Raw genomic sequence first — 12,986 nt, 5'->3', positions numbered from 1 at the left:
GATAGAATATCTAGGCTCCTCTACCAGCAGAGACGAAGGAGGCCTTTGCTTCAGCCTCCGCGACTTACCTGTCGGGTCATAAGAGATTTTATTTTTTGCATGTCGAAATCGTTACGGTGGTACCCTGCCTCAAAAAACTAACATATCACACCGAACCACCAGACAGCTGGCCCGGACACAGGGAAGCCATAGTGAGTAGTCACGTGGAGCTGCTGACTCGGGTCATCCTTTCCTGAGCTGAGTATGCTGGGAACTGTAGTCTCCCGGCAGCCGCGGACACTGACAATAAAAAGACGAGGACAGTTCAGGTACTACATTTCCCAGGAAGCAAAATAGCGGACGCTTCAGTTAAGCTTGCGAATCTTGTTGTTCTGGGTGACCACGGTGACCGCCCGTCTTTACAGAGGTAATTTCTCTTGGTCACCCCGCTTCAATAAGGCGAAAACCTAACTCATAGGTGACCGGGCATTGAGCGACAGGACGAAGCATTGAGAAGACAGTTTAGAAACCGGACTGACGTGATTTCCCCCTCAGAGTGTAGTGAAGGAAACCCAACCTGGGCGGGGTGGGAGGATGTGAGACTGACGTGACAGGAACTCAAGGAAAGGCACTCTCCCAGAAGTGACCTGGGAACCTGGGACTCTCCAACTGGCTCTGGGCTTTGAGGAAAAGTGCGGTCCAATAGGCGTGTATCCAGGGCTAGGGCTGTGTTTCCTCAGTCTTGACATCCACTGCAAAAAAAACTGTAAAACCCAAGGTTTTAACCCGCACCTAATCTAAGGCAAGTTGAGATAGAAAATATAACAGTAAGTATACAGGACACTTTAAAGGTCTGATTTCAACGTTTAGCAGTTTAGTTAAATTGAGGAAAGTAATAGGAGAGGTGTTCCGGGTTTGATTTAAGGAAGAACTTTCCAGGGGCGCCTGGCTGGCTCAGTCAAGCGTGCGACTCTTGATCTCAAGTGTTGTGAGTTCGAGTTTCCTTTCGTTGTAAATATTACTTAAAAAATAAAATCTCTAAAAAGGAAGAGAGAGAGAGAAAGAAACAACTTTCCAATTATGACAATGCTAGGGGGACAAAAAGCAATCCAGAATTAACGAGTAGCATTTATCGAGAGCTTACTACATGTGGAGAACTCTGCTAATCTCTTTACATATATTATCTCATTTAGTTAGCCACACAAGCATCCTATAGGATTGTACAATTATCCCCAATTAATTTTTTTCTTTTATTTTTTTCAGTTATCCCCACTTTAAAGATGAGGAAACAAAGGTATGGAGAAACCAAGTAACATGTCTATGATTACTGCAACATGCAAACAGAAACTAAGGGAGTGATTATGCAGGTGTTATTTTAAGTAAGGGCCTCATGTATGGTGTTAAAGAGTGAGTTGTGAAGTATGGTACCAATATTTTTTTTTTACATTTAATTAATGTTTGTTAGAAAACCCATGGTTTCAAATATTTGCCTTAGGACAACTGAAAAAGTGTTCAAGAGTGCCAAACTAATGAAAAATATTAGGTAAACCATAGTATGGGTCATAGTAAGATCTGGCCAAAATAATAAAAGCGGTTTGCAAATGATTGAAGTTTGGAGAATATTATATAGAGGTTATTTCCAGTTCTGCAATTCTATCATTCGAACTATAGTCTTGTCTTTTGTCTTTGTCTCGTTTTTACAAATGAGTTTGTAATATTTGACCTAAGATTTCATACGGATAAATGAGATGATGTATCTCTTCTATCTCTTCTATCATTTGTGCTTGACAATCGCTTTTGAAATTATATGTTTACCTATATGCTTCTCTGTTATTTCTAACCCCATAAAAAATTCCAGGCACTTTTGGGCAATCCTAGTTTAGTTCATTCTCTACCTGCTCTAGTCTTTATTGCCAGGCAGTTCTTATTATGTGAAAATATTTAAAAGTCCTTGAAGGGGTGCCTGGGTGGCTCAGTCAGTTAAGCATGGGACTCTTGGTTTTGGCTGAGGTCATGATCTCAGGATCATAGAGTCAAGCCTCATGGGGTTGTCAGGCTCTGTGATCGGTGCAGAGTGTGCTTGAGATTCTTTCTTCTTTCCCCACCCTCCACCTCAGCTCCTCCCTCTGCTCTCTCTCTCTCTCTCTCTCTCTCTCGAAAATAAATAAAATTAAAATAAAATAAAATCTTTAAAAAAAAAAAAAAAGTCCCTCGGGTGCCTTGGTGGCTCAGTCATTAAGCCTCTGCCTTCAGCTAGGGTCATGATCCTAGGATCCTGGGATCAAGCCCTGCATCAGGCTCTCTGCTCCCGGAGCCTGCTTCTCCCTCCCTCTGCCTGCTGTTCTCCCTGCTGTGTATGCTTGCTTGCTCCCTCTCTCTGTTTATAAATAAATAAAATCTTTAAAAAAAAAAGTCCGTGAAAGCATCAAAAGAAACAGAAACTGCTGACTATATTAGCATATAAAATGAAACCCAATTCAGTTTTTAGTTATTAGGCACTAGGCAGTGCTGTACTATGCACTTTATAGTAGTAACAGAGTTTTGGTTGAAAAGCATATGTATATTAGAGCTGATCCAAGACCATTAGTTCCCAAACCTGACCATTCAAATGCACCTGAGGAGTATACCATTGTTACTGGTTTTTTTTAGGTTCTTTGTTTAAGATCTTCAGTGATTCACACAGGCAGCAAGCTCTAGCATTTCAAATCCATTCTTTAGAAATGAGAAAATTGATTCATCTAAGATTTCAAGGTCACACATTTTAAAATTAGAGCTTGAATCAGAACTAGAATCCAGATCCAAATTCAGAATTTCCCCCCTCATAATATAATCAATACACAAAGTTACAAGACACAAAAGAAAAAGCTTTTTTATTCCATGTATATTTTATCTTTTTCTATTAGCCTGCCTAATGGGGAAAATTAATATGTTCTGTATCTATTTGACCCTGAAAAGTCAAGAAAGCATTAAAACTTTGTTTTACTCTAATACTCTGAGTTTTAGTTTATTTCGTATAAACTAAAAAGAAATGAACAATCCAGTCTTCTAAAAGTTCAAAAACTGTACCTATAATATTGTCTAAATAAACTATTTTCTAATTCAACATACACTAACATTATAGAAAATAATGGAGCCATACATGATGCATTTTTATCTTCCTGAACTAAACTAAACAAAACAAACCTAAAACCCTAAAGAATACTTTTCAAAAGGTGAAGCATGGTATGTCATTTCCATTTTTCAAAAATGTACATAAGGCTTATTTAGGACTTTTACATTTGCCCGAAGGCTGTTGTGATAGACCAGAGCAACTAGCAGAAAGATTGGACGGCCTGCCATCGAGTCTTGAGGAAAGCTTGCTGGATGATAGTCCCTTGGTAAAGGACTGCCAGCCCCACTTTTGCAGATTGAAGTGTCAGAGCTATGAGTTTAAGTTGTTCTGATTCAAGGCAACAGTTCTAGCAATAAAATAGGATAAGAGCATATTGCTGATGGCCAAAACTAGAGGAGCCTCTGGAAACTTAAATAAAAGCTGGTTTGATTAGGAAGATACATTTTAAATCCTCCTATACATAAATAACAAAGCAGCACAAAGTTGTGGCCTCTCCAGGATGAGATAACTACACTTTCTGAGCAAGCAGTAGCAGAAACCAAAACATAGGCTGAAGGTAAAGCGGTGACCTGGAGAGGAGCCCAGAAGGGAAGACTGCTGCATAGTCATTTAGCAGCCACATCAGTAGATCCAGGCATCTGAGAGGCAGCACTGTGGACCTAAGTCTTGAACACCAGCACAGGCATAGGCATGACCTCCACTAGTGGCCTGCTCTTCCCAGTAACCTGTAAATTGTAACCTTTCCTAGGATCTATCTAATTACGACATAAGACAGTGTTTCTCTCTCCAGTTCTAGGTCCTCACTATTCTACATTGACCTTGGCATTGGCATTTTGCCACCTTTCCAGTTCTTCTTACCATTCCAAAATATTCATATGCTAGTAATAAATAATGAATGCAGGTATTTAAAATGCATGTCGTACACCGCTTGCCTTATGAAACAGGACCAATCTTACAATTTAAACAAACTAGATAATAAATAGTGTGACTTGAAAAGTGACAAAAAAGCCCATCCCTCTCCCCACAAAAGGCCTTTCCCCTCCACACACAGCGGCTCCTTTCATTGCGTGAAATTTAATCACCAGGGATATGGATTGCTTAATCAGTCTTTTCTCTCTAAATGTAAATATAACTAAGATCAATAAACAGACTCCGAAAGAGTATAGTAGAGCAGAGCCCCTCTGTAGATTACGAGTCAGATGTGAGATATTGATGGTGGGAAATTTCTCATGTAATAATAAAACACTATAAGCCATCTTTAGCAATCATGTAAAAGCTGACAACAGTTGAAGTTCTATTTTAGCATTAACTTGTATGTCTTCTGTGTAAACATCCTGAATTCAGAAATTACACCAGCAGGTAAGATTTTATGCCTACCACCTGCCGCTAGAGGGCGATTTGTTGTGGCTATGCCACGTAACACTTTCCCAAGGCATTTGGTAAGGATATTGTCATTTTTTCATGTTTTCCATGACATGAAAAGATCACAGCTATGATTCATTTTGGCATTTATTTACATAGTGTCAATTCTCACCTATGTTAGAAAAGAAAGTACATTTTAAGTATAACATGAATTTGCCTAGGACCTAAAAACTTCATCATGAGCCAGCACTAGGTTTGAAAAACCCTGGAAAGAGTTTATTTTAAAAGGGCAATCAGAAATTAATATTGATTTAAAAGATGTGAGTGGAATCTATGTGGTATCTGTAGAATGTCTATAATTCTTAATATATTAATATTGGTTTTGTGTAAACCAATGTTAAAATTTATATGCATTTCTTAACATCAACTGACTATCAGAAGACAGTGGCCAAGGAGCATTTGGGTTTTATTTCTGGGGGAACAACTTAACAAAAACACTAGTTAAACATTAGTGAGGTGCTAAGGATCCATAATTAATTAGAACAGTTTCTTTATTTGAGTTGCCCAGAGCAAAAATAAACATTCAGCAGAATTAATTGAGGTTAATGAGGTAAGTGCTGCAATAGATGTATGTCCAAGATTTAGAGATAGCACAGAGAAATTTTTGGGATAGTAATCACCTGGAAGTTCTTGCTGTTTTTCTGAATCATGGAGAGATTATAAAGTGGCCTCTGAAGAGGGCTCAGGTTTTCCAAAAGTCACTCACTCTCTTTGCACTTCTGGAAGAGTTGGGAGCCTTGCTGCAAAAAAAAAAAAAAAAAAAAAATGTTTCCCAAACTTAGATTCTAAAATAACTACCATCCCTTTTATTTTTTTAACTTTACACTTGAGGAATAGTCTTTTTTCCTATTATCCTTGAAATCCTTCAGTGAGCCTTTACTGTTAAAAAGGATTTAGACAAAGAATTTTGCTGGATTTGATGCAGATTTTATTATATAGCTTATGTTATATGCTTCGTGTTAGTATGTTTGTTTCATACTTTACGTAGTGGCAGCCTTAGACTAGAGCCTTCTTGCAATAAGTGAAATTAAATGGGAGTTAACTTATAACTTAGTAAATTAAGTGGAAGTACTAAGACTGCCTGCTCCCATGGCAGTGAAGAGATCAGGTTGAAAAGCTGTAGCCCAGGCACCACAGTAGAGACAAGAGCCTCTCTGGGCCATTGGTTTACTTCCTCTGTGCTTCAGCTGTGAAAATGGGGCTTCAGATGTTATCTGTTTTCATTATAATTATGCATGGTCCATGATTCACTGTCACTAGGAAACACACATGTGGTTTGCTTTTTAAAAATAACAAGGATCCTAGATTGAATAAAACCATGCCAGGTGTTTATAATAGAAAATAATACACACAAAAATACATTTTTAAAGATACTCAGGTGCTCTGTTTTGATTCTTTGATATAACTTTTACATGTTACATAGTGACTTCATGATGATTTGTAACTTTAGCAGATAAATGAAATAGTTCAATTTTCATAGAAAAAGAATTTTAATTTCAAAATAATGGCATAATTTAATATGATAGGAAACCAACTTATCTTTTTTCAGGAAAGTTTCACAATATGCTGTCATTATGAAAGCATACAGTTTTTCAATAATGTCACCTAAAAGGATGTTTTCCTTCGTGTGATTATTAATAACCAAGAATGATTCATGAGATATACTGACAATTACTGATAGTCTGATAATCGCAAAGAAGCTGTTCTGAAGTCATAAGCCTGTATTCTTGCAGAGTATATAACAGGTGTTCCCTGTGTCCTTTGTATACACATTCATTCTGTATTCAAATCACAGAAGCAAGAGACAGGATAGGGTCTGTTACCTCACTGCTAATTTCCCTAGCAAATAAACCAGCAGCTGCTGGTCCATGAACCAAGTTGCCACCGGGAACAGGGCACTGTATGCATGGGACAGGATGCTTTCATGGAGTCCTTCAGCAACACGGTTGGGGGCTTTCAGTGCAAAATATACCTCCTTCTCTTAGGTAAGGCACTGCATGAATTATGTTTCAGCTGTTTTGGGGGGTTTTTTTTGTTTTTTTAAAAATTGTGGGCAAAAAGTAAATATTTGATTTAAGCAGTAGATTCACTCAAATAATTGAAGAACAGCTCAGAATTTTTTAAACAATAACACACTTTGTTCCAGCAAAGAAGCAGGAGGAATGAGGTTCAATAAACAGGTGATTGTGGTTTTCTTAGAATAGCAATTATTGTCAACAGCACTCATAAAGAAAGAAGACTTTCTAAAAACCTAATGAATTTCTTCTCTTTACAGAGTTTACGTGTAAATTAACAGTCTTTAATGCATTTTTTTTAGCAAATATTCACATAGGCCATGAATTTGTGACCATTTCTAGTGAAACTTTTTAACAATTTATGAAAATGGTTTTAATTAAAGATATTGTGGTAAACTGTCAATTCTGCTTCATTTTAAATTAACTTTCATGAAATGTGGAAAAAGGTGAGGTTCCAAAATTACAAAAAATATTGTATACACAATAGGGAGAAATGTGTTAAAAAGTATTGTTTCTCCAAAATAACTTATCCTTTCTCTTTGCCCTGTGGTTAGTCCTATTACATTTTTTTTCCTTGACTTTAGTCTTTTCTCCTTATTCTTCTCTTCATTCTTAGAGTTTAAGAGTCTTTCTCCAACATTTCCACTATTTTTATGTCATCTTTTTTTTTCACCAGATATCCTCTTCTTCATTCTTCTTATTTATCAGTTTTAAAAGTCAAGTTTTTTTCTTATTTTATCTATAGTAAACAGGGACTCAAAAAAGTCTTTATTCCTTAAATTTTGAGAACAGATTAGCTAAATAAGCAATTTAAGTCTTAGTCTTTTGCAGTAGTTTAGAGCCTTGCTTTCACTGGTATCTTGTTATAGTTTTCATTGTAAATGTGAATATTACTCAAATGTATATGTAATGTTGTATAAATCCAACGTATTTGAAATGTTGATTTGTAATTTTATCTAAAAAGTGTTTGAGTTTCCCGTAGTTGGTGATTGTTCCAGTATTTATGTTGTCAAATTCAAGCCTACATAGATTTTTAGTTTTTGAAATTTTTAGAAAAAAATCCAACAATTACCATGACTGACTTTTTATCTTTGTGCATTTTTCTGGGCTCTGAAAGTATCCTGTGTGTCAGTGCCCCCACTTATTTTTAATTTTATAACAACAATGATGCTGTCATTTCATAAGTTCTATTTTTGAAGATGGCTTTAAGAAGAACTTAAAAACAATTTATTTGAGAATTTAACTAAAAATTAAAACTACTAATACATAGTAATAGCATATTCCTGAGTAGTTAAAATGGTTATCCCTTCAGTCTTTCTTACACAAATTCACTTTTCTCCATTGATAGTATGCTGTAAAGACCATATGTAATGTGGAAATCTTTTTGTTTTTAGAATATTGGATATCTGATTTTCTTATTGAAAAATAAAAATCTTAAAAATTGAGAGGCCCAAAATGTAGTTCGTAAAGTCTATTCAAACTACAACTTCATTATTTCCATTTTCTCTAAAGATGCAGGAGTTTATTTTCAGTCAACAATAGTTGTGTTATGCTTGCTAATATCATACCTGATAAAGGGGAAGTAAATGCCAACTATTTTGAGGTACAGCTAGAGGTCACTTTGTGAAGTCTGATGTTTATATTCAATACAGTGAAACTGGTCTAGGGAGTCTTTTGTTTCTGGAATATAGATAAACTACAACATGACTTCCAAGTATTTCTAAACACTGGACATTCCTTTATAGTGCTATTGTTATACAGTTGAAGGGAGTCTCTAAAAGGGAAATTATTGCTACAAAGTTGTATGTTAGATTATTAATATTTCTCCATGTTAATATAATGCCTTACATGCAGAAAGTCTAAAAGTTTTTGTTTTTTATATTTAAAAAGTAGGTACTAGTGAATCTAATAATAAAATTGAATTTTTATTTAAGTCCAGTTATTTGGAATATCTAAAGGAAATTGAATTTCATCAATTTTTAAAATTAATTTTCTTAAGGTTTATTTGTTCCTATAGAGGCTGAGTTCCTAAAATCAATAGTTTTGGTTCTTTAGGTTTTCTCGTACAACTAGAAAAGAGAGCTTGAAAAATTCTCAAAATGAAGCTAATTTTTTTAAAGTTAATATACTACTGTATGACAGCATAGATTCATCACATCTGTAGTGTAAAATACAGCAGTGGCAAGAGAGTGTTCTTAAGATGTAGAGGAGATATCTAATCATCTGTTTATTCACCACAGTTCGCTACAAGTAAGGATTACATCATATCAATAGGTTCTTTCCTACAAAATGAAAAAATTTTAGTAGCTGAGATAAGACACAGTATAAAGAAAATTACATTCTTTGCTGATACTCTTATAACTTGCAATCTATAATTTAGCTGATAAAATGGTATAGGCAATCTAAGGAAAAAGCTATTGTAATAGCTGTGCTATCTCTCACTGTCATACGTATATTTGAAAAAGCATATATATTTGAAAAAATTAAATGATACAATTTCATATGATTTGATGTTATAAACATTGAATACATTCAGAGATATTGATAGCAGTGTATTATTTAAGGCATTATTACATGATACAGTTTCTAAAATAAACCAAAGAACTAGTTCACCCCACTTAAACAATTATTCTAAGTGCCATATAAAATGCTATTTTCTTCTTTTTTTTATATTAACGTCTAATGTATTATTTGCCCCAGGGGTCCAGGTCTGTGAATCATCAGGATTACACATTTCACAGCACTCACCATAGCACATACCCTCCCCAATGTCCATCACCCAGCCACCCTATCTCTACCCACCCTGCCCCCCAGCAACCTTCAGTTTGTTTCGTGAGATTAAGAGTCTCTTATGGTTTGTCTCCCTCCCCAGTGTCATCTTGTTTCATTTTTTCTCTCCCTACCCCCCACAACCCCCTGCCCTGCTCTCAAATTCCTCATATCAGGGAGATCCTATGATATTTGTCTTTCTCCGATTGACTTATTTCGCTCAGCATAATGCCCTCTAGTTCCATCCATGTCCTTAATGTTATTTTCTTCTAAAGTAGTTTCATTATTCCTGGGCTGCAATGTTTGTATTGTAGCTAACCTTGCATTAAATAAAATTTGCTTCCCAAAATCATAGACCTTCCAATCAGTCTTTTCATACTTAAGATTCAACATTCTGATTCAAGATCCAAAAGTCACCAACATTTCCATTCTAGTCATACTAGCACTCCATAGTATTAAAGTGCCTCCCAACCATATTCTATTAAAATTTTAGTTAATCTTTAAACTACAACTACCAAAAAAAAGAAGTAGATGAAAAACAGTTCTTCCCCTTTTCCAAAAAAACAAAATAAAACAGAAGAGGAAGAAAGAAAAAAAAAAAAAAAAAACCCTAAACAAGTACTTCTGACTTCCCTCAAACAAGAACATATTGGCCAGAATTGCATTCAGGCTGTCTGTATCTATAGCTCACTGTCAAAGTCAGCTACTGAATTTTAAGTCAGCAGCCATGCAGCTTTTTCCAGTGCATTCTCAAGACAATAATGTGGATTCCCACCATCCCCCATGGTTCCTTGGTAAAAAAACATAGGGTCACCGCCTTAGTAAAGGACATCCAGGGATTGTGACTTAAGCAGACGAAAACGTGAGACTCAGTACCTCAAAGTTCTGTGAGCCCTTTCAATTAAATATGGGCCCTTTACCTTCAAAAGTAAGGTAGCTGCTGGGGCGTGTGGGTGGCTCAGTGGGTTAAGCTGCTGCCTTCGGCTCAGGTCATGATCTCAGGGTCCTGGGATCGAGTCCCGCATCGGGCTCTCTGCTCAGCAGGGAGCCTGCTTCCCTCTCTCTCTCTCTGCCTGCCTCTCTGTCTACTTGTGATCTCTCTCTGTCAAATAAATAAATAAAATATTAAAAAAAAAAAAAAAGTAAGGTAGCTGCTGCCCTGAGAAAAGCACCTCAGGACGTCAAGAACAGACATAAAGAGTAGAGAGAGACTTAGACCTCATCTAATATTACCCTCCTTTCACACATGAGAAAACCAAGGTCCAGAGAATTAGAATGACTTTTCTAAGGCCACTGGACTGGCCAATCACCATTTTATCCCAAGGGTGTGTCCTTTACTAAGACCTTGCATTTCAGTCAATTTTTAACTTTATCAAAGTGTCAAATACAGAAGTCTCTCTGCATATTTAGAGATTAGGTTCCTAAAATTTCTTTCAAGGCAATTTGCAAGTGATGTATTTATGACTAAATGGTGAGAGTAGGACATGGAGGTCCAAGATCAAGAGTGAACCGTGAAACCTCATAAATACTTTCCTATTCACTGAAATATAAAAGGAGACAGCAACACACTTTGTAAATAGAGTGAAAATTACATTTGATGTTTCTTAAGTTAGTAATAGTGGGTGTTAAAAAAGAAGTTTTTATTTATTGCTTACCAGGAATTTGTCAGGAGCTTCCTATCCCCAGGTTCAATGAAAAGCATTGACATGCATGTTGTTCTATGCAATTAATAAATACAGTAAGAGGAATCTTCCTTGACTGGTCCCCCATCCAAATGCCCAATGTCTCTCTCAAACTGTGACTTGAAGAACTTCACTCTTTTCTGTTGGCCCCTGTTTCACATATCACAGACATTACTAGGTTTAAGTCCTAGATTTACCTTCTCTTCTTTTTTCTCGCTTATGATTTCCTTGCAGAAACCACTACTCCTTTTCTGAAATCACTTTATCTCCTCTTTAGAATTCCCAGTACCAGTTCCTTATTTTTCTAATGATTCAAACTGGAAACAACTACAAGTTTAACTTTCCAGAAAAGAAAACAGATGCAAGTCCTCATACCTTTGTAACTCTTGTTACAAACCAAATCACTAAAATGAATGTGCAGTTACAGCCCATTATCAGAAAAAAAAAAAGAAAAAGAAAAATACAGAGGCCATCACAAATACACACAGAGCCCAAGGAGACTATAAGACATATTTATTTTGCCCATAGAGTCACCTAATTCTTACTCCATATGGTCAGTTTCAGGGAAATATTTGGGAGCTCCTTCTCCCTCTAACCTCCTGTGATCTTCATTTTTGTGCTTTCTCCTGAGTTCTCTAACTTGTCTGTCAGCCACAGTCTCAGTCTCTACCAACAGCTAACTGAGGACCAAAATGATGGAAATCTTTACTCTCACCTCTAGCCTGGGAAGTAAGAGAGATTTGCTGTTGGTAGAATTTGATTCCTCATAGTAGCAGACTACATCTCTCAGTTTCTCCAAAGAAATCATCACACAAACGGACCTTTATACCTTCCCATTCCTAATACTGATGGCATTTTATAACTAATCACTTAGATAAAGCTTAAAGATCCTCTTTCTAGTAGAGATAAAAAGGGAAAACAAAGAAAACAACTATTTATATGAGAAAATTGAAATTGTAAGATATCTCTATTTGTGCTCAAATTTCTGTCTTTTCTTACCTTGGATTTTCTTCCACCTTCACTCATCTGTATTCAGCTTCATCAGGTTTTTTCTTTCTGGTGGATCATTTCAATAGCTACAAACATAATGTTCAGCATCCATCCAAAGAAACAAGAAAGAAAAGAACATTTTTCTACTCCCCTTCACAGCAAAACTCCCCATAAGTATTGTCTATACTCACTGTCTATAGTTTCCGTTCTTCCTTTTTTCCCTCAATGTTTAAAATACTTCATATTTAAATTCCATTCTCTCCCTATTTTAAATATTCACATGCTATTGAAAGTATATTGCTCCCTTTTAAAATGATGTCAAAGCAAAGGGCTTTTAATTAGGACTCCAGAACATAGTAGTCTGAACTAAGGAGGAGTCTCTTAATTGCAAATACATAGAAATGCTAAATAAAAATTTAAAATATATATCATGGCTCAAGGTAAAGATGTGGAAATCTCCAGGTGCCAGAAAATAGGAAGAAACCTACAGACTAGCAGTGACTATATGGATCCAAACAACACAGGCAGGCAGGAGGTTGGGAGCCAGGACCATGCGTTGGGCAGAGCTCCAAGCCCCAAGGCCCTCCAGGCTCTCATTCTGTCCTAAGCCCACATTAATCAGGTTTTCATACCCAGTATATCCTTTCAGTATTGTCCCTTGGATGTCAAATGGGCATCTCAAATGAACATGTCCAAAACTGACTCCTAATCCGCCCCACAAAAACCTATTTCCCCCAGTACTTCCCATGGTTAATTTATTAGTTGCCCATTAATAAATGATGTCCCTTCTTCCATTTGATCAGGTCAACAACCTTAGAATCATTCTTGACTTGTCTTTGTTTCTTGTATTTCACCCCAATGTGTCATCAAATCCTATTAGTACCACCAGCCTTTCTCACAATATCTTTTACTACCACACTGGTCTGTGGTATAAACATCTCTTGCCTACTTTTTTTTTTTTTAGTTTTTTTAAGATTTTATTTATTTATTTGACAGAGAGTAAGAGCAGAAGCAGGG

At 36.3% G+C, this 12,986-nt stretch overlaps 2 protein-coding genes across 2 annotated transcripts in view; one reads left to right on the top strand and one right to left on the bottom strand.

The window, feature by feature from the left end:
• Positions 1–196, bottom strand: part of LOC111147369 (VPS50, EARP/GARPII complex subunit) — a 125,887-nt gene extending 125,691 nt beyond the window's left edge. Inside the window, exon 1 of the mRNA XM_022503373.1 lies at positions 69–196. Coding sequence (XP_022359081.1) covers positions 69–101 — 33 coding nt within the window. The 5' untranslated portion in view covers positions 102–196. The remainder of the gene's footprint in view (positions 1–68) is intronic.
• Positions 197–6,419: 6,223 nt separating this feature from the next.
• Positions 6,420–12,986, top strand: part of LOC111147439 (HEPACAM family member 2) — a 40,557-nt gene continuing 33,990 nt past the window's right edge. The window contains exon 1 of the mRNA XM_022503447.1: positions 6,420–6,498. Coding sequence (XP_022359155.1) covers positions 6,420–6,498 — 79 coding nt within the window. The remainder of the gene's footprint in view (positions 6,499–12,986) is intronic.

Source organism: Enhydra lutris, unplaced genomic scaffold, assembly GCF_002288905.1.
Source record: "Enhydra lutris kenyoni isolate GAN:26980312 unplaced genomic scaffold, ASM228890v2 scaffoldscaffold16, whole genome shotgun sequence".
Lineage (NCBI taxonomy): Eukaryota > Metazoa > Chordata > Mammalia > Carnivora > Mustelidae > Enhydra > Enhydra lutris.
This window is presented reverse-complemented; position numbering and strand designations above follow the sequence as displayed.